The sequence below is a fragment of the Gopherus flavomarginatus genome, chromosome 4 (assembly GCF_025201925.1).
Source record: "Gopherus flavomarginatus isolate rGopFla2 chromosome 4, rGopFla2.mat.asm, whole genome shotgun sequence".
NCBI lineage: Eukaryota > Metazoa > Chordata > Testudines > Testudinidae > Gopherus > Gopherus flavomarginatus.
The window spans coordinates 9,196,016-9,220,948 of NC_066620.1; the positions used below are offsets into that span (position 1 = coordinate 9,196,016).

The window sequence follows — 24,933 nt, forward strand, 5'->3', positions numbered from 1 at the left end:
CACAGCCTCCCCTTCAAGCTAGAACCCAGTGGTGGATCTTTCTCCTGCTCTCCTCCCCTATCCAGAGAGAAAAAAATCAATGTTTGCTTGTGCCTTTCCAAGGCAGTGGAGCACCTTGGAGTTTGTCCCTTGGAGGAATAGTTTCATACTAAAATATAATGCCGAGCGTTCTTCGCTGTCTGCTTCTTGGGACAACATGGCACCGAGGCCCACCTCCGATGTATCTGTCTGTAGGATAAATGGCTTGGGAAAAATCAGGGTAAAAGAGAACTGGCCCCTGGATTAGCTGGTCCTTCAAAGTCTAGAAGGCTCTGTCACATGGCTCCATCCATTGCACCTTCCTGGGTGGGGTCCTCTTTACGAGGTTTATAAGAGGGGTTGTTATTGTGGCAAAGCTAGTCACAAAACTTCCATAATAGCCAATCAGGCTGATGAAACACCGAATCTTCTTTTTGTTTGTAAGGGCTGGGCAGTCACTTAGTGCCTGGACTTTATCCAAAAGGAGGTGTAGTCAGCCCCGCCTCACTGCGTACCCAAGGTATGTCACTTCTCTCTGCCCCAGGCAGCACTTGTCCAGGTTTGTGGTAAGCCCTGCATTCTCGAGAGCTTGGACGACCGCTGTGATGTGATGCAGATGGGCCTTCCTTCTGCTACTGTAAATTACTATGTCATCAACACAGGCAGCCACGTATTGGTTGTGCGGTCACAGCACTTAGCCCATTAGTCGCTGAAAGATTGTAGCCTAGCCGTGCAGGCCGAAGGGCATCGTCATGAATCGATAGAGACCAAGTGGTGTTGGGAAGGTTATCTTCTCCCAGGATGCCCTCATCAGCAGGATTTGCCAATAACCCTTTGTTAAGTCCAGCATGGAGAAGTACTTGGTGCTCCCTTTAATAGCTCATCCACCTGGGGCACTGGGTAGGCATCAAAGCATGATATCGTATTGACCTTTCTGAAGTCTATACAGAATCAGGTTTTGCCACTGTTTTTTGGCACTAGTACGATGGGAATCCTCCATTCCCTGCAGGACTCCTCGACAACCGTTAGGGTCAGCATAGCTTGGAGCGCCTCTCAAACCATTGCCCACATATTCTTCGGCAGTGATCAATGATTCTCATGTACCTTCTGTCCAGGGGTCATCACAATGTGGTGGTGGATTAGGTGCACCCTTCCTGGCAGGGCCGAGAATACTGCGAGGAAGACCTATATCAGCTGCAGCAACTGAGCTTGCTGTGCCAGGCTCCGCTCCAACCCCACTGGCACAGCTGTTGGGTCTAGTGATGGTGCAGCTTGAAGTGCTACTTGGGTTCCGGGAAACACAGGACTGTCAGAAAGCCTTCCTGACCCTTCCAGGCCTTCAGAAGACTGACACAGTAAATCGGCCTTTCCTTCCATCTCCTGGGCTGATCGATCTCATAGTCAACTGGACCTACCTCTTCACCACTCCAGATGGGCCCTGCCATTGGGCCAATAGTTTAGGCTCGGAGGTCGGGCGTAGTAACAACATCCTACAGCCTGGTTCCAAAGTTCGCAACCGGGCTCCCTGGTTATAGGCAAGTTCCTGTGTTTGCTGGGCTTTCGACAGGTTTTCCTCAGCAAAAACCCCTAGTGTCTTCAGTCTTTTGTGTAGTTGAAGCAAATATGGCACTGGGCTCTGACCCAAGACTCCTGCTCTTCCCAGGCTTTCCAGAGGGGGACCAAAATCCTCTGGGCTGTCTCCCATATAGAAGTTCAAAGGGCAGGAATCCAGTGGAGGCTTAGGGGACCCCTTTATGGCAAAAAGTACTGAGGGCCCCCGACCTAAGGGTCAGGGAGGCCAGGCCTTCAGCTGCTGTGTCATTTTCCTTCAGGGTCATGGCTTCCTCCAGAGTCAATGGTCTGTGGTACTTCACCCACTCCTTCCCAGTGGCTGGGAGAATTTGGGAAAACTGCTTTAACACTACAGCCTGTGCCACCCATACTCTGGTCCATTTCTCCAACCAGTGCCAACACTTTTCCTTCAGGCATTGGGCCACCATCCAGGGACAGGTTCCAGTTGGGTAGCTCTCTGAGAAACCTCTGGTGGAACATCTCAGGGTTGATATCTTAGTAGTCAAGTATGTCCACTTTTACTTTGGCATAGTCTAATGCTTCAGTTGGGTCCAATCTCAATAGGTCACTTGCATAGGGCTGGTCAAGTATGAGGCTATCAAGACAGCCTAATGTTCTGGTAGCTAATACACCACAGTGACCACCCACTCAAAGGTGACCAGGAAGGCTTCAAGGTCATCTCCGGGGCCCATTTTTGTAAGCCAGATGGTCAGAATGACGGGAAGGACATATCCTAAGTGTCCAAGCACTGTGGAGTTGAATGCTCCCTGAAGCTGCAGTAACGTCATTACCGGCTGAATCAGACATTCCTGTTATGCCTGGTGCTGGGCCACCAGCTACCAAATTAACCATTTGGCTGCTTGTCGTTGCTGCTGGACTGCAATCTGTTGCAGTATGTACCCTTGCTGTTGCCGGGCCACCAGCTGTTGCTGGTTCTCTAGCATCCATTTCAGAAGCTTTTTTGTACCCATGGCCTCCAGAGGGTTGTCCAGTCAGTATTCCAGGGGTCCTTTTAGCAAGACCTAGGCATTGCCTGCATTCTTCACCACGTCGGGGGAAGGGAGGAGTTTGGTGTCTGCACACAGGAATGTTGCCTAGAGGTGATACTCTGGGCTATGTCGCCTGGTGGATGGAGTCAACAGCTGGAGTCAACAGCCATGGGTAGGGGAACTTGGGCCCTCCCTGCTCCACTAGTTCCAACCCAGGGCCCAATGAAACAATAATTTGAAATATGAGGCCAAGGGGGTGGGTTGCCCTTATGTCTGCTCCCCGAGCCACTTCCTACTCCAGCTTCGGTTCCTCTGTTGATGTCCCTGGTTCGCCTCCGAGTCCCTCCTGGAGTACTCCCTCTCTGTGCTCCAAAGGGCCTTCCCCTCTCAGTCACGTCTCATCATCATTAAAGGCCTGGGGCACCTTGGCAGTGAGGCCTGGGCCCAACCACATGGGGCCTTTGCAGCTTCTCAGTAGGATCCTGCACTACACAATGGCTCCCCTGCTCCATCTACCCTGACTGAGCTGAGCTGCCTGCACTGTGAGCATGGCCAGCCGGGGTTTTCTGGGACCAGAGCTGCTCTTTAACCTTTACCTCCCCAGTGTGGGTCTTGTACACGCCATCGCACATGCACTGGTCAGACCAGATGGTTGCAATGATCCCGTCAGGTTTGATAATCTAGCTGTTGCTGGAAATATGCACCCCATTCTAGTATTTTATTTTAGCAACAGTGTTATGATAGAAGAAATTAGCTACTACAACAACCATATTTTATCCTTACATTTCAGAATGTGCTTTTATTTGCTTAGTTATACAAACGACTCCTGGATCCACACCCACATGCATCCGACAAAGTGGGTATTCACCCACGAAAGCTCATGCTCCAAAACTTCTGTTAGTCTATAAGGTATTACAGGACTCTTTGCTGCTTTTACAGATCCAGACTAATACGGCTACCCCTCTGATACTTGACACCCACTTTGGACACTCTTGTATTAGCAAGAGACCTTTGGACAGAGCTAACACATCAGATTAATTCTGCTAGCCTGCCCACTCACTTGTTTTTCATTTACCTTTTACCTCTTGTCTTTTAGGTCTCGATCCTACTCTGGTTGACACACGTCCTTAACTAGATACATGTTGATTACTCCCATTAAAAGCAAAGGGGCTACTAAAATTGCCAAAAGTTAGGCATGCATCAAGGTCATTTCAGGTTCAGATTGTACATTTCAGACTGTAAATTCTGTAGGGCAGAGCCCTTTATGTTTGTGCCTAACACAAAGGGGCTCCGATCCACTTGAGGCCAGTGAGAGGCCTCAGGACACTACCACAACATAACTGATAAATAATAATCAATTGTGATTCTGCTGGAGAATTCTATTTTAAAAATGGGATAAAGGGACAGATTAAAGTTTAATGAGTCCAGATCAACCAAGAAGCGGGGCCAAAACCCCACCAAGGAACGTGGCGAGAGGTAACACAGCGTTTCTTAACTTTTTCCATACTAGCAGCCCACCTTCACAGTTTTCTCCTCTCACCTAGACAGAATCTAGCTGGAATCCCACTCCCATTTAGCCAGATGGGCAAGATAGGTTGATCAGGACCTCTAGGTTCAGACCCCCTGGGGTTTAAGGTTCCCTGGAGTTTGGTTTACATATTGGGACTCGGGTTGTTCATTGCCTTGTATGTTTCTTGGGAGGGTGACTAAATTTTCTTCATTTCTCGCAGGGAGATTCTCCCATCATTTCTGGTCTTGGGGAACCCTTTGGAAAAGGCAACCTGAATTGCCAGTCTGACCCAAATCCATCACTAACTATATCATCTCTAGGTAACAGGATAATGCATTATGTTGGTTCAACATGATGCCCTTAGAACTTGGCAGTAATTTTCTGAGAGAAACAACCATGTTTTCCAAGTTGTATTTTCTAAGAAAGAAAATTGTTTGAAGTGCCTAAAGTTATTTGTTTGATGAAACACAGTTGGCCAAGAAAGTCCCTGCAATGAATTGCTCAACAAAACACTTTGTGCCAGCTGTGCCTAAAATAATTACGTTGACAAAATGAATTTTGTCATCTGTGCAGGAAGTCATTATGGAGTGGGGAAAATATGCAATGACGAAGTACAAAATGGTTTCAGTTGATCTAAAAAATTCAGGACTGTCATTCCGGAGCATTTCCACAAATGTGCACCGTGAAGGCCACGGGCTGTGTCAGCCTCTCCCATGATTCTGTTTGCTGCAGGAGCTCTGATTAGCTCAGACCAGCCATTTTTGCCAGTGTTGACATTGTTTGTTAAACAAATGAAATGACTCCATTGAGATTTTCCAGAAGTACAGCTAAGAAGCCAATGACCTAAAGGGGAATGCGGCACCCAGATCTGCCAGTTGCAGTAGACTGGAAGTACGTAAGAGAAGTCACACACAAAAACAGTGTAAGATCTGTTCTCTCTACAGATGCTTAAGGAATACACCTTCCCTCCTTCCCTACGAAATAGGAGAGCGCAGGGGAAAAACTTTGACCTTGATTTCTAGCTGGTTTGGTTTTTAAGTGCCAGATTATGGCCCGGCCGTAAGTGACCCCTCCCCGCCCCAAGAGCCTAAGTAGGTATAAGAAACTCACCGTCTGTGCACAGCATTCCCATATTCGTGTTGCAGATGCAGAGAGAGAAAAAGAAATGTTGCATGATTGGCTCAACAACACCTCATGCAGGTGGGCGGAAAGAGATGAGCATGGCTGGAACCTTGACTCGGCCCCACCTCACATGCCTGTCCAGCTGAGCCAGTGGGGTGAGGAGCAGTTCATTATCTAGCAGTAGTCAGAATCATTGGGAGATGACTTATTCCCCATCTCGGGCTGATGCTCTGAGCAAATCAGACAGACTGAACATGCTTTTGAAAAACAAAGAGGTGGGGAAAGACTGCTCATTCTACAAACCATACAACCCATTGTGTTGGAAAAGTCAGCATCGTGCTGTCTCTTGGAGTCCAATCCCCTATGACGGTGTGCCTGCTGAATGGTGGCCAGCTACCCCAAGCAGATGTATTAATTAGAAGAGTTGCTACATCTCAAAGCTGGACTTACTGTGCTTGCAACCTGCCACCATCCCTCCCCCATTCCTCACTGAGATTAAATCAGGGCATCCTTAGTTCCCAGGCAACAGCTTCTCCAAGGAACTAAAGGGCATCCTTCTTCCGGCCGAGAGCCCCATGCAGGTGGGTAGTTCCTGAGACCCCTCACGACAGCCATTCTCCTGCTGGGAGGAGTACGTTCTCACAATAGGAGAGGAATATGAAATCTATTTTTTCTGTATATCTTACAGGGAATGCAAGGTTACAGAGTGTTGTATTTTCCAAGAGACTAGCCCAGGTCCTCACCTGGTGTAAATCACCGTAGCTCCACCGAAGTCATGTGGATTTACACCAACTGGCAATCTCTTTTGCGTGTTTCTGTAGTTGGAAGGGATACCACTCAGGCATCCACAGGGGTAGAGACTTATTTGAGCACACAATCTGCTAATAACTAGCTTTTATATAGCATTTTCTTCACTGGATCTCAAAGCACTTAATGCAGCAAGTTTCATACTTTTTCCTTTTCTTATTTAAAACTCAAGACAGTTAAATGTCAGATCATCTGTTAAGCTCGAAATTTTAGGTGCACCAAACCCAGGACATTCCAAAATGAAGGTATATCAGACTGCCGCAACCACAACTCAACCCTTGCGGATAGTAGTTTGTATCGCTGTACTGTATATGCCAGTTAATGTATGCCTTGAAAGCGAGTAGGTCCTGGTTTCTGTGGTAATCAATTATGGAATGTCCTGAATTTTGTGCATTTTAAATCTCAGCCATAACACGGAGTTACCATGGTTGCATTTAAAAGCATTATGGGTCTCAGTTTCCTCAGCAATGTCCTATTATTGTAACAGAGGCCAAAAATATCAGCTGACCAGCCATTTCTAAGAAAACTGACAGTGTGGGAAGCCCTGGTTGCTAATTTCTCCTATCTATTAAAGGTATTAGAGCTCCATCATGTGGAACATATCTGTATAACTGTAGAGAGATCTCAGAAACCATTAACTAGCTAATAAATATCCCAGGATGGAAACTATGCATCTTTAAACATGGTATAAATCTTCATGAAAGCAACTTGCTCTTACAGAGTTTCCGATTCAGGGTGAAGGCTAACGAGCGATGAAGGCTAGTCTTCATCGGAGGGCTACGATCGATCGAGTCCTTGAACACTGTGCTGAGCTGTGTTGCAGTTCACCGTAGCAGACCCCGTGTGCAGTGCCTCAAACCACGTTTTTCATGGAGAACTCAATCCTCCAATAGGAATAGAGCCAGACTCAAAGTTGCCCCTTAATAAGGAACAAACACTGGCATTTGTCTGCTTCTAGCATGGGAGATGTAGCTCAAAATAGAGTTTATGTATGCACCTTTCCCAGACAGTGCTGGTCTTATCTCGTTATCCCAGATTTTATAGCCTCGTTCATTATTTTTACATTACAACAATTTAAAGGTACTGACTGGTCCTCTTTCATGTACAGTTATTGCCTGGCCTCCGAGATGCACACTGGGTGCTCTCTGTAATTCCATAGGGTTAGGCTGAGTTAGACACAAACAGCCCAGAGTAAGAAGTAGCTCCCAAGCTGGACACTGAATACTGGTTAATGCCCCAGGACTTTAGTTCTATATTACAGTCTTGTAGACTGTAAGCTCTTTGGGGGCAGAGATCATCATTTACTATCCGTTTGTACAATGAGGCCCCAGCTTGGCCAACTCCTTGGCAGGACCGCAATATAAATGTGAAATGTTAATATGTACTCAAAGGGTTAAATTCCTTGAGCAGGTGGCACCGTTATGGTGAAGCAAAGGCTCCTGAAATCCTACAGACGAAGGCATGGATTCTTGTAGTTGTACATTAACAGACCCATGACCGCCAGTAGAGGTGGTGTAATACCAGGGAGACAATCCATTAATCTGTGTGGGCATTTTTATGCACTTATTTGTCGTGAATTGTTGTATTGACTGCTTTCACACACCCTTCTGCATGCAAGTATTCTAGCAAAGGACTTTACAAAGAAGAATGATCCCAGAAGCAGCTAATTGTCAGTGGCTATTGCAGAACATATGGGCCAAGTAAACACTGAATTCACAATCAAACACTAGAAACCTGATTCTGAAGATTATGCTCCTCCAATCAGGGAACAGAAACTGTACCACTGGCATGTAAAATGAAAACAACTTAAATGCTGAATATCAAATACTCCCTTCGTAAGCTGTTTGCAAGCAAGCTATCAGCCAAAAAAATATTCATAGAATGTGTTGGGAGGATAATTTTGAATAACAAAACTGAGGAAATTGCCTGGGGATGTTGTGAAGACCAAAACTATAACAGAGTTCAAAAAAAGAACTAGATACGTTGATGGAGGATAGTTCCATTAATGGCTATTAGCCAAGATGGGCAGGGAGGCAACCTCATGCTCCGAGTGTCCTTAGCCTCTGTTTGCCAGAAGCTGGGAGTGAATAATAGGGGATGGCTCACACTCAATGGTTGCTAGTCCTTTTCATTCCCTCTGAAGCATCTGCTATTGGCCACTATCAGAAGACAGAATATCGGGCTAGATGGACCATTGGTCTGGTGAACTATGCCCTTCTTAGGAAATTGTGACCGATTTAGAGCCAGTTCCCAACAAACAAAAGAGATGCAAAATGCCTTGAATTAATTATCTGTTATGAATCATTAACCCAGCTCAAGGTATCATGAGTGATAACTAGAATGACTAGGGGCCTGGAAAAGATGTCTTATATTGAGAGACTAAATTAGCTCAATCCATATAATTTACTGAAGAGCAGGTTAAGAGGTGATTTGCTCCAGCTCTGTAAGTACCTATATGGTGAAGAGACTTCTGGCATTGGAGGGCTTTTTAGTCTAGCAAACGAAGGCATAGCAAGATTCAACGGTTGGAACCTGAAGCGAGAGACATTCAGACTAGAATTCGGGCACACAAGGGATGTGCTGGATTCCCCATCACTCAGAGTTCAAGTCAAGACCAGGTGTCTTTCTAAAAGACATGCTATGGCCCAAGCAGAAGTTATGGGTTTGGGGCAGATCTTCATGGGTGATGTTCTTTGGCCTGTTTTATACAAGAGGTCAGACTAGATGATCAGAATGTTCCCTTCTGGCCTTAAAATCTCTGAATCTATTAAGCATTATTTATATTACAGGTGATTCCAAAAAGCATGTGATGATGTGCAGACACCTCGAAAGTCATAGTCTTTGTCCCAGTAAGTTTACAAAAGAAAAGGAGAGAAAGGGTTAGAGAAAAGGGTGAAACATAGAAGCAAAATTGATACACAGATGACTGACACCCTGTGAGATTCTGCCAGAATCTCAAGGAGTTCTGGGGGGATTCTATACAACCATCTGCACTTCATAGTACCAACAATGCAAACACCTGTCATTTGCTCCTGTTTCCTTGCCATGTATTTAAGATGATGGCACTTTTCCATGTTTCTCTCTCCTGCAAACCATTGTTACCCTGAAGCACCATCAGGCTGCAAGTGCCCCCACAGATGTTCTTTTAAAGAAGAATGTTTCTAAATTAAAGGCCAAATTTTTTCACATCTGTGCGCCTAAAGAGAGGCAACTAAATCAAAATGACCTGCTTTTCAAAGGTGCTGGGTGTACACAGTTCTCATCTGAAGCCAGATGGAGATGCATGTGCTCAGTAGCTTTGAAGGTCACTCTGATTTAAGTCCCTCAACATTAAATTAGTGCATGACATTAGATCCCAAAAGTCTGCAGACGTTGGCCCATGTTGTTGTTGAAATGGGATTCATTAGGTACAAAAGAATGTAATCACTTCATGATTTGTCCCTTCTCTCCTTTACAGAGAAAATAAAGACAGCAGTTAACATGTCACAGTTCATTCTGTGCCTCTGCGCTTGCCTGTTTCTGGAAGGAAGAGAAGTAGTAAAAATGATAGGCCAGTAAATTGGTTCAGCTCCATTGACTTCAGCAGAACTATGCTGATTTATACTCCCTGAAGAACTGGCTCATATGGCAATTCGCTTCCCACCAACGCTCATCTTACCTGGCTGACGTTTTCAGGAACTGGAGTCAGAAAAAAAGGAATTGTTGCTAATATGTAGTGCTAAGAACAATGGGATAGATCTTCGACTGCTCCTCCAGTGGAGCTGCGCTGATATGCACCAGCTGAGGATCTGACCCCTAATTCTAAAATAATTCTGTTGTAGCTGAGCAAGTTGTTCTGAGAAGAAGGGATTGTGTTAGTGTATGAAGTGCAGGGAAGAAACAACAGGCACATCTTCAGAGTTATGCATGTTTTAATTCCTTTTGACAGTAATGGGAAGTGCATGGCTAAAGTGTTCCGAAGGGCAATACAAATAAAAACATTTAAAAATGAGATCTTGGCCACAGTGAACTGATAAGTTCACCCCCATCATCCTTTAAATGTACTAGAGGATATTTTAGCCTTGTTCCCATACATGTAACAGTCTAGCCACGGACTACTGCTGAAGCATCTAGTTGAGCCTGAAAACCAGGCCCAAATTCTACTCTCAATTACATCAGTGTAAACCCACCAGAAATTGAGTTTTCTATGCTGGTGTGGAGTTCTCTTCTCCACATATCAACAGTGGGAAGGGCCAGCCTTCTGTGCCCAAAGCCCCAGTTGGCTAGGCAGGTGGCTGAAAATCCCATGCCTACCTCCTGTAGGTCAGGTCAGGCTTTGTAGCCTGCTACTGTAATGACAGTAGATGGTACCACCTGCAATGCTGTGTGCAGAGAAGCACTTGAGTGACTTGGCAAACCTCAACAAGTGCCAAAGCCTTCAGATGGAGGAGCAGTTGAGGAAGGTAGTAGAACCCTCGATGGAGGAAATGTCATCAGAAGGCAGAAAAGGTAAATCATGATTTAACCAATGGCAGCCACAAACTAGAGAGAAAGCAATGGGAAACCACCCTCTGTACTTTCACCCATGAGAATTATAATAGCAGAACAAAGGCAAAGTAATCCATGTGTGGCTCCCCAGGCCAGAAAGTGTGGTAAATTATACTGGAGAAAAGGCTCCAGCCATCAATACAAGCTGTGGTTACGATGATGTTGTACCAAATCCTTGCACCAAGGAAAAGAATGACTTGAACCTTCATAAATGAATCCTCAAAAGAAGCTCACTATTGTGACCAAAGAAATGGAAAGGTATAAGACAAAAATATATGGAATCTCAGAGCTGCATTGGAAGGGTAGGGTCATTTCATGACAATGGATGGATACAAGTGTACTATTCCAGATCTGAGAAAATGAGGTTGCATTTATGTCATCGAAGGAAACATCGAAGTGTGTGATTGGAGAAAACCCAATCAGCAACAGAATCATTACAATTCACCTTTGAGGGTAGCCTGCCAATGAGTTGAGTATATAGGTTTATGCCTGTTTATTCAACTGCAGCTGATGACAATATGATTGATGAGTTCTGTGAACAACTTGAAGAGACACTCACTAAAACACAACCTAAAGATATCATTGCTGTAATTAGGGACTTGAATACTAAAGTTGGAGCTGTAAGCTTTCCTAAAACAGTCATGGGGGCAGGGCCGGCTCTAGCCATTTTGCTGCCCCAAGCACGGCGGCACGCCGCGGGGGGCGCTCTGCCGCTCACCAGTCCCGCGGCTCCGGGGGACCTCCCGCAGGCGTGCCTGCAGAAGCTCCACAGGAGCCGCGGGACCAGCGGACCCTCCACAGGCACGCCTGCGGGAGGTCCACCACAGCCGCCTGCTGCCCCCGCGGCATGCCGCCCCAAGTATGCACTTGGCGTGCTGGGGCCTGGAGCCAGCCCTGATGGGGGGAAACGGTCTGGGTTCACAAAATGAAAGATGAAAGTGTTTAGCTGAATTTTGTTCCTCTGCTCACTTGGTCATTACAAACACCATCTTCACCCAACAATCTAGATATTTACACATGGGAGTGTATGCCAAAAAACCAAATCAACTATGTAATGATGTAGCAATACCAGAGATCGAGTGTCCATTGGACAAAGACTGTCCTGAGTGCAGACTGTGGGACAGACCATCAGCTGTTAGCTTCAAAAATAAAATTAAAACTTAAGATATGATGTTCAACAGGTCCACTGCACTTGGACTTGTCCAAAATCAACAAAAATTATATAACCTCTGTCCAGAATGGGTTTAAGGCAGTGTCATCAGGTGAAAGAGAATACAACCCAAATGACCTTTGAAACAAAATTAAAATTATTACACTTGGAACAGTCAAAGCACACATTCTGAAAAGTGAGAGTCAGACCACACCATAGTTAACTAAGAAGGTGTCTGAATTGGTGCAAAAATGACACAAGACTGAAAAAGAATGGCTTGGAGATGGAAGAACATGGGAGAGAATATAAGCAACCGAGCAGACAGATTCAAAGGCTGACTAGACAAGACATGAGGGAACATGTAAAGGCAGAATTATGGAATTTGAGAAATATAAAGAGTAATGTGTTTGCAGTGGTCAGACTTCTTATGCACAGGTTTTCTCTGTGATCAAATATAATAAAAGATCATGATGGCAGAGTCCTCACTGAAGGTCACATGAAATGCAATTGGAGAGATTACTGCACCACTCTGTATCCCTCACCAGAACCATAATACAGGATGACAGAAGAGAGAGTATGGCGCCAGATCCATCCACGCTGCAAGCTGAAGCAGTGGGTACTATTATGAAGTCTAAATACTAAGATAGGTGAACCACAGTCCCTGGCATGAGGATATTAATATAATAGGCATCCCAGAAGCTTGGTGGAATGAGAATAATCAATGAGACATGATAATACCAGGATACAAGATATATAGGAATGACAGAGCAGGTGGAGTGGCACTATATGTGAAAGAAAGCATAGAATCAAATAAAATAAAATTCTTAAAGGAATCGAACTGTACTGTAGGTAGAAATGGATAGAAATTCCTTGCTTGAATAATAAGAGTATAGCAGTAGGAATATACTACAGACCACCTGACCAGTGAAAAAAGCTAATAATGTTAGGAACCATTAGGAAAAGGACAGATGATAAAACATAAAATACTTTAATGCCACTATATAAACCCATGGTATATAAATCCATGGTATGCACACACCTTGAATACCCCCATGTCAAAAGAGAGATATTAGAATTGGAAGGGCTACAGAGAAGTGCAACTTAAATGATTAGGGAGTAAGCAGACTGTTCATCTAAGGAGGGAGGGATATGTTAGAGGTCTGTAAAATCATTAATGGTGTAGAGAAACTGAATAAGGAATTGTTATTTACCCTTTCATATAACACAGGAACTAGAGGTTACCAGATGAAATTAATAGGTAGCAAGTTTAAAACAAACAAAAATAAATCCCTTTTCACACAATGCACAGGCAATCTGGGAAACTTGTTGTAATGGGAAGTTGTGAAGGTCAATAGTATAACAGGGTTCAAAAAAGAATCAGATAAGTTCATAGCGAACTGGTCCATCAATGGCTACTAGCCATGATGGTCAAGGGTGCAACCCCATGCTCTGGGTTTCCCTAACCTCTAACTGCCAGAAGCTGGGACTGGATGACAGAGGATGGATCACTCAAAATTGCCCTGTTCTGTTCATTCCCTCTGAAGCTTCTGATACTGGCCACTGTCAAAAGACAGGATGCCGAGCTAGATGGACTATTGATATGATCCAGTACGGCCATTCTTATGTTCTTCGGAAAATGAAGGTTGGGAATGCACCAGGGTAGATAATGTGCCTGCAGAATTGTTGAAAGAGATTAGCAAACAGGGTACTGATCTTATGTTGAAAATTTAGAATGATGTATAGATGACAAGAAATTGGCAAGAAGACCAGACAAAAAAAGTTTTTCTGCTCTAACTAAACCAGGAGACATACAGAGTGTAATAACTAGCATACCATCTCCCTGATATCACACGTGAGCAAAGTTCTGGTTTATATTATTCAGGATCACACAAAATGGATAAAAGCAGAAGTTCTACCACAACAAACTGGTTTCAGAGAGAGTCAAGGCACATGCGACTGAATAGCGAATATCCGTCACACCATTGAAAAATGCAATGGGTACAATCATCCCTTGATCATGTGCTTCATGGACTACTCAAAAGCATCTGACTCCATCCAACACGACTGCCTTTGGAGGGTACTGGTAGATCTATGGATTTCAAAGCATACCACTGAACTCATTGCAAGTCTCTACCATGAACAACATTCCACAGTGCAAACAGCAATCGGTGACAATGAGTGGATTTCCACTGGGAGGGATGTGAGACAAGGGTGTATATTGTATCCAAGCCTCTAATATATAAACAGAATTTATTATGAGACAAGCCTTGGAAGGTTTTGACAAAGTGGAAGGAGCTGGGATCTTCACTGGGGAACACCTCTTAACCAACTTCAGATATGCTGGTGGATACTCTTTGATACAACACAGATGCAATGCAACAAGTCTGCAAAAACAGTTTGTGAGGAATATAGACTGTTCCTGAATGCAATGAAAACAAAATGCATGACTAACAAAACAGGATGCCAATGGACACCACAATTAACGGACAAGCTGTAGAAGCAGTAGATGAAATCAATTATCTGGGATCAGGCACACCAACCAAGGAGGCTGCTCTGAAGAAATCAGAAGGCTAGTGACGGCTTGCTCAGCTATAGCCTCCTTTAAGAAAGTGTGGAAAAAAATGTGTATCTCGGAATGTACGAAGGTGCAACTGGTGAAAAGCCTAATTTTTTCTCTAGCGATTTATGGATGTGAGTCCTGGGAAGTTAATGCTGCTGACAAGAAGAAAATTGAAGCTTTTGAAATGTGGTGCTGGCAAAGACTCTTGCGTATCTCCTGGATGGAAAAAAAAGACGAATGCCTGGGTTAGAGATACTATTGTAGAGAAACAGACCCTGATGTTGGAAATCAACAGATGCAACTGGATGTAGTTTGGTCACATTAGAAGATGGAAATAACCTTGAGAAAGTTACTATGGAAGGAACAGTGGAGGGTCATTGCAGATGGATGCCTGCTGCCGTTGCAGGGACACAGAGCTTGGGACAGGGGACAGGCCAAGGGAGCAGCTGGTCTGTCTGTCCACAATGAGGTTGCACTGCACAGAGAATCAGCCTCAGCCCAAAGGAAAGAGGTGCCCCGATTGGTGACTTGGGGAGTGATGCTGGAGCAACACTTGGGCTGTTTGCTGATGATAGGTTGTTACTGACCACAGTGATGGAGTGATTATGGGTGAATTCCTGTCTCCCCAAAGATTGATGTAGGGGTCTCCATCCCAAGGCAAGAGGTGGGAGTTTCTAACTCCACAGAGAGGGGACCCCCCACCATATGGGCATAACTGTGGTGACTCCCTTAGGAACAGCAAACCAGTAAGCAGAACTTACTTGGCTGAAAGAGACTATGGTGGAAGATACGCTGATCACACACAGTGTCCCAGTTCGACCCATCCACAACAGAATTAATATGTAGGCACCTGTATTCTTTGAAAAATGTCATTCTCTTGGGGACAGAGAAATATTTGTTGTCCCTACCCCATCTCTCCCTGACCCAGACCAAGGATCAGTTACACCACTTAGACTAGCAGGGGATTAGGTGTGCATACAACTCAAACAAGGGGAGGCTATTATCTGCTTGTATATGGGCTTAACGATCAGTGGTTTCAAAACGCTCTTACAGCTTTTCTATGTCAATTATGCATAGCTGTTTTGAAACAGGGATTATGAAATGGTTATTAACTTGGGCCCTCTGCCTCAGTTGCTGAAACCTTCCCCACCGTAGGTTGGAATGCTCATCACTGATGCACACCGAGAGAGAACAAAAAAAAAAACAAAAAACTTGACAGCAACAACTAAAAGCCATCTGTAGAAAAGAATCACTAGCAAGAAACAGAGCAAAGATTCAAGAGCTGCATGCTCAGTCTCATTCCATTCATCTCTTTTATTTGCTAGAGGGGTTTCTCTGCTGTGGTGATTTACCTCTGGCGGTAGCGGTTTCTCCATCTGCGTGAGCCATGCGCTGCATGGCAGTTGCTCCAACACATATTGGCATGCTGATTTTCTGCCCCAAGACAGAGGTTGACAGGTCCATGACAGACACATCCCTGAGCATCCGTGGGTACAGCCTCAATCTGAGAGAAAGGGGAGGTGGGAGAAAAAATGAACTATATTATTCACAGCTCACAAGAAATGAGATCAGGTTTCCTTTCATCGGGGCAATCGTCAGGAAAGGTTGAGAAGAGAAGGAAGCCCTGAGAGCTATTTGAAAAGTAGGCAGGGGTTAGTTAAAAGTTAGGAAGGAACACAGCTTTAACTGTGTGTATATCTTCCTACTGTATCTTCCACTGCATGTATCTGATGAAGTGGGTTTTAGCCCACGAAAGCTTATGCTCAAATAAATTTGTTAGTCTCTAAGGTGCCACAAGGACTCCCTGTTCTTTAAATTTAATTTACTATCCCAAGCTTCTGTGAAGCTGATGAAATGTACCAAGCAAGGTGGGAAAGGAATCAATAAAGGGAGAAAGAGGTGAAAAGCATTAGAACAGAGGCTCTCAACCTTTCCAGAAGACTGTCCTCCTTTCAGGAGTCTGATTTGTCTTGAGCACCCCCAAGTTTTGCCTCACCTGAAAACTACTTGCTTACAAAATCAGACATAAAATTGCAAAAGTGTCCCAGCCACACTATCACTGAAAAATTGCTGAGTTTCTCATTTTACCATAATAATTATAACATAAATCAGTTGGAATATAAACATTGTCCTTATATTTCAGTGTATAGCATATAGAGCAGCATAAACAAGTCATTGTATGAAATTTTAGTTTGTGCTGACTTCACTAGTGCTTTTTATGTAGCCTATTGTAAAACTAGGCAAATATCTAGATGAACTGAGGTGCTCCCTGGAGGACCTCTGTGTACCCCCAGGGGTACGTGTACCCCTGGTTGAGAATCCACTGCCTCAGAACATTATCAATTGACACAGTATTAAAAAAAACAGCTAACAGATGCAAAACAGTTATATGAGAGTCTCCATCCCTGAGCAGAAATGGGTGTCTGTCACTGTCAGATAGCAAGAAAAGTTATTATTGCTCATCTCAACATCCCTCGATTATTTCCCCCTGTGGAACTGCGAGCCTCTGGAAACGAGCATTTCATGGAAAATGGTACAGCATGGTCAGTGATCTCATGCACTTTTGTCCCTGTGCGGCTGACACTCTGTGCATTGGCTGTCTATAATATGCCATATTCTTTCCTTAAGGTGAGGTTATCTTCCTCGCATCGCACCCAGTCAGGGGGAGTAAGGGAGTCCCAGGTAAGCCTTTCATCCCCTGGCATGGGTTACCTGTGTTATCACTGGTGGCCCTGTGGGGAGAACACGCTCCACTGGGCTTGCTCTTTAGATGCAAATCGCAAGATTACTCTGTGGGACGAGCTAAATTAGTTTGACAGTTTAATTTTTGTCAACTCAATGGCTGCATTAAGTGACAAATGAGTAGACAGGTGATCAGTGAATATCCTAGCAGGTGAGCGATTATGTGACAAGTAACTGGGTAGGCCCCATGCACATTTTGAGAGGAGTGGCATGTAAATACATTGGATGGTAAAATGCTTCTTTGATTTTTCAAGCAACGGGGAGAAGTTTGAGTAGCGGGGGGGAGGGGAAGGAAATGAGTAGAGCCTTGGTTTCCCTCACCCTCTCCACTTAAAAGCAATGGCCCAGTGCAGAGGGGAAAGTCACCTGCTACTGATCTGTACCAGCAGCAAGATTACTTCCTTCCTGGAGCAAGTGGGGCAGGATGGAATGAATTGAAATGCTCCGTTTGTTGCATGGTCTGCTTATGCACAGCCACACACTCCCTCTTAGGTAGGGCCAATGGGTAAATTACACTCTACTCCTTGAATGACCAGAATCCGCCTGACCATCCCAGCCTCTGTATTGGGCCCCATCCATTTCAATGCCCGGAGATCACACCGATGAAGAGCACACCATTCTGGTTCTTTATAAGGGCCAGATTCCCAAAATGGATGCCACGAAACGGTATTCCAAAACAGGCACCAGATGAGTCATGTATTGCATCGCAATAAAGCTGAATATCATGTGCTTAGACAGTAAGCAACTCAGGATAGGGAGTCTTTGTACAGCACCTAGTACCGTGGGGTCCCGGCCCCTCCGTGCCTCACCCCCTCCCTCCCCCTGATATCACAATAGAAATAACAAATATGCATGTGGTGACGTTAACGCTGGGCTGTCTGTCAAGTCACGCTTACTGCGACCAACAGGCTGAGTTCCGAAAGACAACAGTAAAGATCGAGCCATTATTACCACCAGCCACAAGAGGGTGTGCGTTAGTAGGTATTGGTGCATGTCTTGAGTGCGTTGTGAGACACAAGGAGGGAGGGCTGGGGGCTTTTGGCATGCAGTGACAAGACACACATCAGTGTCTTGCTAATGCACAACCAGGCATGGCTGCTTGCTATTAGATTGTGGCTCCTGAATTTTAACTAAAGAAAACTAATTAAAAGCTACCTGGCTACCTCTGTAGTACTGCTGAGTCCAGCCACTCAGGCTGCACTAGAGTCACGGATTCCCTTTCAAGCACCACTTCTATTATTATTATTATTCATATGAGGGTACCTTCTAAATGCTCCAATGTGCTAGGCCAGGGGTTCTCAAACTGTTGTACTGGTGACTCCTTTCACACAGCAAGCCTCTGAGTGCGACCCCCACTTACAAATTAAAAACACGTTTTTATATATTTAACACCATTATAAATGCTGGAGGCAAAGCAGGGTTGGGGTGACTCCTCGTGATCCCCCATGTAATAACCGTGTGACCCCCCCAGGGGTCTCAATCCCCAGTTTGAGAAGCCCTATGCTAGGCATTATAAAGCCATAATAAGAGAGGATCCCTACCCTGAAAACTTACAATCTAAGTAGACAAAACAAGTTTTATAGAGGGAAAATTGAGACACAGAAAGATGAAGTGACTTTTCCCAGTCACATAGGCAGAGTCTGTGGCAGAGCCAGGAATTAAACCCAGATTCCCTGCATCGTCTTACCCAGGAGACCATCCTACTTCTCCAGGAAAGCGCTCTCTTCCTGGGAAGAGAAAAATGTTACCGTCTCTTTAGTTCAAGAGATTGTGCTCAGGAATAAGTGAAGAAGTAGCCGTGTGATTTAACTATGCGAGCGTTATTTGCATTCTTGGACTGCGGAGGAGCCTTGGTCATGGACCATGACCCCAGGGTGCTAGGGGCTGTATAAACACAGAACAAAAAGATGGGTCCTGCCCCGCAGAGTTTACAATCTATCCTATTTCTCATCCATTACATTCACATAAGACACGGCCCTCAGCCTTGTGCCTAGCAACCCACTAAATAAGGAATTACCACTCCCATCAAGACCTCCTCCTGTCCAATCTGACTGTTGTGTTTTGGTGAAGGATAGGTCGAGGGTTGCAAGGAAGAGGACATTGCTCCTTCTCCCTCTCCCCCCATCAGCCTCTCCGTTCTGGCACTTACAACCTAGAGTTCCGGAGACTTCCTATATGAAGCCATAGGTCCATTTTCTGTTCTGGCCTGAGATGACACTAGAAGATTGGTGTGAACTGTGTGTTCTACTGCCACCAAACAACACTTACTCCTTGCTTTACTGCAACTGGTCTCCTCTGATGTTCCGAGTCAACTTTTCCCAGTGCTTATAAAGCAGGGATGGGCAAAACAGGGCAGAAAATGTAAATCCCTCTAAAACCTTTGCTCACTTTTCCAGGCAAACTTAAAATAAAACCTTATGGTTCTGGCAGTTTTAATGGTGAATTCTCTGTAACTTGGTCCTTAACGCATGATTTGAGGTAACTCAGCCAGAGGTTAGGGGTCTATTACAGGAGTGGGTAGGTGAGATTCTGTGGCCTGCAATGTGCAGAAGGTCAGAATAGATGATCACAATGGCCCCTTCTGACCTTATAGTCTATGAAAGGTTTTCCACCCCCAGACCTTCTACTTTCAGGTTTTGGCCATGCTTTCTTCTGTCAGGTTGAGATCTATAGGTGCTGGAACTAGGGGTGCTGGGGGGGCTGCAGCATCCCCTGGCATGAAGTGGTTTCCATTATATACAGGGCTTACAGTTTGGGTCAATGGCTCTCAGCACCCCTTCTATTCACATTGTTCCAGCACCCCTGCTCAGATCCCCAGCTGCTGTAAACCAATGTAGCTCTGCCTAAGGATACCACTGAGGATCAAGCCGTAGATGCCAAAATACCACAACTCTCGCCAGGAACAGACACAGAAGTACCAAAATCCCTTTTTTTAAAAAGACAGTTTTGATGAGATTTCCAGCCTAAATTTGCAGAATCAGGAGGCTCGGTTGTTGTTTATAAGCATCCACATTTTAGGAGAATAACCAATAAAATAACCTCAGTTCCCAGCCCCTTGGACCTCTACTATCACTAATATATGGCTCCTAAAATATTCTTTTTTGTTTCCTTTTTTTGATACTTCTCCCCTTTAAACATTTTCATGGAGCAAGTTCTAGACAGATGTTGGACCAATGCTCCCGTTTCAGCAGTGGTTTTACAAGGTCATCCATTCTTACAAAATAAAGAAAATGACACGTGGTTCCTCCGGGCCCTGGAACAATAGCATTTCCTGGACATATATTCAAGACAGTGTATATATATTTTTTAATAATCATCTATTGAGCATCCACTTTTTTTTCCCAAGCTAATGTAACCTGCATAACCATGTGCTGTGCGGTCAGTCATTGGGATGGGAAAACACCTTTGTACATCTAAGTGATACAGGAAGTAGCTTTTGTGATGTCAGTGGCTGTGATGGTCACTTGTAATCAGTTAACATCTATCATTCTGTAGTTAATAAATGTATCTCATTGTTTTATCTTAACCAGTGTGTTTGGATTAGAGTGTGAGGAAAACTCCATTTGGAATAGCAAGGCTGACGCATACATGATTTCCTTTGATGAAATGATGGACTGTCTATGAGCGTGCATTGTTCTGTAGTGTGCTGGACAGTACAAGACGCACATTGCTGGGGGAAAATCCGGGGCTGGGAATTAGTGGGTGTGGGCCTGTAAGTAATTCATGAATGACTGGTCAGAGTGCTCACGTATTTAGCTGGGAGTGAATGTGCATGCTGAAGTCAGTGTGAGCAGGCCAAGAGGCATTCCAGGGTAGAGATTTTAGGGGACACAGCTGTTCAAACGGTCCAGATTGTACCCTGGGGAATGTCACAGTAGCTTTCTTCCAAAGTCGGCTTAAAACAAAGGAGGGAGGAGGAATTTAAGGAATTTCTTTTCTCTCCCCTGCTTCATTTTTTCTTAATTTTGACATTTGAATTCCATTGAAGTTTCAAAACTTGAAAAATTTCAATCAGTTCTAAATTAGGTTTATAACAAGAAGGGGAAAAAATCACTGACATTTCCGCCTATTTGATTTCATATTTCAAGTATTTGAAATCTCATTGAAATGTTTAAATATGATACATTCTAACCAACTCTCCTTCGTTCCCTCTGAGTCAGTGCTAATTAATGCCCCAGCTCTGTGCTGCTAGATAAACATACTGTGAAATCAAGCTTCTTATCCCAGGCACATTCTAACTCATTCTGCTACCTTACTTCTCTCTACAGCTCTGCACTTCCTGTCATAAACTGTCACGGCTGGTGCTGTTACCCAGAGGAAACGTATTAGCTCTCACAGGCTGTTTTGAATTGAATCCGTTAATTTTCTTGTAAAGCACTTGGAGATCCTTAGATGACAGACATCAGAGAAATGAGCCAGCGTATCCTCATTAAAAGGGGAAAGACTGGTGGAAATTTCCATAGATTTATTCAAACAAGCCATTTAATAGTGGGTACGTCCCACCTGCTTCTCTGGAGATCCCTCTGGAGTAGGAACAAGAAAATATTTCATTCCCCCTTTGCTATCGATGGGGTGAGAGCACGATGCATGTGTTCACAGTAGATTCTTTAGTCTCCCAGGGCAGTGTGATGGAATTCCTACATGTGCTATACACAGTATGGGATTATCCTCCATCAGCAGCACTCGGTGTTGAGAATTTACACCTGACAGGCTTAAGCAAGATGCTGACCAGAGTAAGTGAGCGCAAGCCATAAATCATCCCCAGTTCAAACACACCTCTTGAAGAGGGAGATGCCAAATGCAGTGACTTGTTGCTACTCAGTGAAGTACTTTGGCTTTCCAGAGGCAATGTTCCTCTTTGTTCCTTTGAACTTCTGTATAAAATACAAAACATTCCTGGGGGGTTTTTTAACTGAATATAAATACCTGCTTGAACCTGACTGCATTCTCAGTCTTCCCCAATACATATGCCCAGTCATTTGAATGACCTTAATACCTAGCCACCAGGCAATGATCTTTTGCTGTGTCTTTGGTAAACAAGAGGTCACTGTTCCATGTATGTGTCCCGGAATATAACATCGCTTGTTCCAAATGCCTTTGCAAAGTCCACGGCAGAGTGTGTCACAACAGGTTATCAGAAATTTGATTCCCCTCCCCCTTCGCTCTTCATTTAAAATGCTGAAAGAAGAGATTTCAGATTGATTTCTTGAGTGCCATCAAGCCAAAGACATCCTGACCTTGTCCTAAAATCCATTCTCTGTTCACCCTGATTGGTAATTAGAAAACTTTCAGAGTGAATTTAATCACCAGGCAGCACAGCCTGGGAAAGACATGAGCTAAAAACAAATGCAAGGTGAGCAAGGTCATATTCTGTAGGGATGACGTGCTCTGACATCCCAACATCTTCTCGGACCTTAAAAATCTCATCTTTACAACAATCACCACCATGTTATCCCAGGGCTCTACCGTTAGCAATAAAATCCTGACATTAGGATGTGAACCTTGGCTCTTATTGCAATACGGACTCAAGTTCTTGAGAGGTGTTAACAATCACTGAGAAATCAACGAATACAAGAAAGTTACTATGACTAGCATAAAAACTGGTCTCTCGTGGACATTTATACGCGAGTGGAAGCAGACCCAGTATATTTTTTCAGTGTTACTTTTTGCTATTGGGAATTGTTGTTGGAAAAATCCAAAACAGCAGTTGTGGTTTAATACTAAGAAAAACTGGGTCTGTTATGGTGCTATTCAACACTAGACCTCAAAGCACTTTACAAGGGAAGGTAGTAATTCTTGTCCACACTTTACAGCTACAGAAACTGACACACACTGCATTTCATTCTTTCTAGTTGTTTCCTGTTATATTAAATGGCTAAGTGTGGCCCCAAAATTTCATGTCAAGTTATGGCTGGCTTTCTCCAGTTATAACCACCACCACTAACATCATTTTCACCTTTTATTAAAGATACAGAAAAAGAAGGAAAACCAGTTTCAGCATTAGAAATACAAACTATTAAGAGTAAGATTTTCATTTTAGCCATATCCCTTATAATCTTCCCTTTAGCTGCACAGAGTTATTTATTGGGAATGTCCCTCTTTGTTTGGCTTTTAGACAGAATAAAAGATGGTAGTAACTGGCCCTTTTTGGAGAAAAGTTAGTTTAGATGGTTGTTGAAGTCTGATCCTGTTTTCTTTAAGACAAAATATGACAAACATACTCAAAAAGAGAAAAGAAAAGAAAACAGAAAAGACAGAAAAGCAGCTTTTTGTCTCTGGTGCATTTTCCAGACCACTGAGCGGTGAAGGTAAGCCGGCTGAAAGCTCTAGCATAGACCGGGCCTGAGAAAACCCTCCATCCAACAGAACTGGTCTAGTCCTCTGACTGCCCGCCAGTAATGGCTGGCCTTGGTAGAGATGTCTAGCATGCAACCTAAGCACTCAGAATGTGCACTAGGTTTTGTGGTTTGCCCCTGGATGCACCAATAGGACACAGCTTGGAGTCAGCTGCTCTGCAGGAATGCACGTCATTGGCAGTCTGAATAACTGAATGGAGGAGCAGTAATTCATTATTTTGAGATATGATATAAATCCCTTTGAGTTTCATCCTCGCACAGAGAATCTGACGAAGGTTGAAACTGATCTAAAGATTGCTACCTACCGCTGCTAGTATATTTGTCCGAGTTAACAAACATGAGTGTGGGTTGCAAATTTGCTGGAGTGCAATCCAGTTTTGAAGTTTTCCCACATCTCTCATTTGCCACCCCCACCCCCAGAAAAAATGAGGAGGCTGAAATATACCCTGATAGCAGACATGTGAAGACGACTGTAAAAATTAAAATCTCAATTAGCAGATTAAATAGTGCTTATCCCAGTTCTGATCCAAAGCACACTGAGGTCAATAGAAGTCTTTCTACAGACTTCAATGGAAAATTGATCTGGCTCCCAGTAAGAGCTGGTCAAAAAAACCCAACAAAAACCAAAACTCTGCCAAAAATATTTTCCATCTTTGGATGGAAAATATTTTTGGTTTTTGTTTTTAAATGAAATTTTCAAGAAATTCCATGTTCACAAAAAAGTTACTTAAAATCTAATTTATTTTCTCTTTTCAAAGAAAAATATCGAAGAAAATGAACAATTTTTCATTTGTATTTTTTTGTTTGGGTTTTTTATTTTTATTTTTTTGCAGAGAAAAAAAAATATTCCCCAACCAGCTCTACTCCTAGTAAAGACTTTCAACATATTAAAGAGTGACTCTGTCTTTTTCCTACCTTGAAAATGCTGCTACATTATCTGCTAATGTTTGTTGATTGTCTGCTCCTGATCGGTAATAGTCGTACACCGCTTTTGGAAGAACTCTCTTGGCATACTGTTCAAAATCACCAACACAAACTGGTTTTCCAGACATTTTTGCAGACCCCGCAGGATAAGTCTCTTCTCATATCCCACTCTTTTTCAGCTCTATTTTTCAGCCTGTAAATAATTAATGTGGGAACTTTTCCAAAGTTCAAGTATCTGAATCAATTGAATTGACTTTTAAAAATGTGCAAACAATCCTGGCGTGAGTCTGGCCATTCTCTTTGGACTTTGCCATTCTGTTCTGATTCACAGTTTGAGGTATGTGCCCAGTGGGTTCAGGGCAGATCCTGGATGTAAAGATATACAAAGTGGGGAAAAGGAGAAACAAGAAATAAAAATGAATAAATAAGCAAACATATTGGCACTATAGAGATGTATGAATTAAAGCTTAACCTAGGCTAGTCCCTCAGGTCAGGGCCTCTACTCAGGAGATCTGGCCTCAATTCCCAGTTCTACCACAGACTCCTTGTCCTTGGGTAAGTGACTTTCTCCCTGTGGCTCAGTTCCCCTTCTGTAAAATGGGATAATCCTTCCACTCTCCCGCCCCATCTTGTCCACTCAGCCAGTAAGAGACAAT

General features: G+C 43.9%; 1 protein-coding gene across 1 annotated transcript in view; it reads right to left on the minus strand.

Moving 5' to 3' along the window:
• Positions 1–24,649, minus strand: part of HAO1 (hydroxyacid oxidase 1) — a 48,800-nt gene extending 24,151 nt beyond the window's left edge. Inside the window, exons 1-2 of the mRNA XM_050952203.1 lie at positions 24,269–24,649; positions 15,608–15,759 (exon numbers count right to left, since the gene is read on the minus strand). Of these exons, the coding sequence (XP_050808160.1) occupies positions 15,608–15,759; positions 24,269–24,405 (289 nt within the window). The 5' untranslated portion in view covers positions 24,406–24,649. The remainder of the gene's footprint in view (positions 1–15,607; positions 15,760–24,268) is intronic.
• Positions 24,650–24,933: the final 284 nt, after the last annotated feature.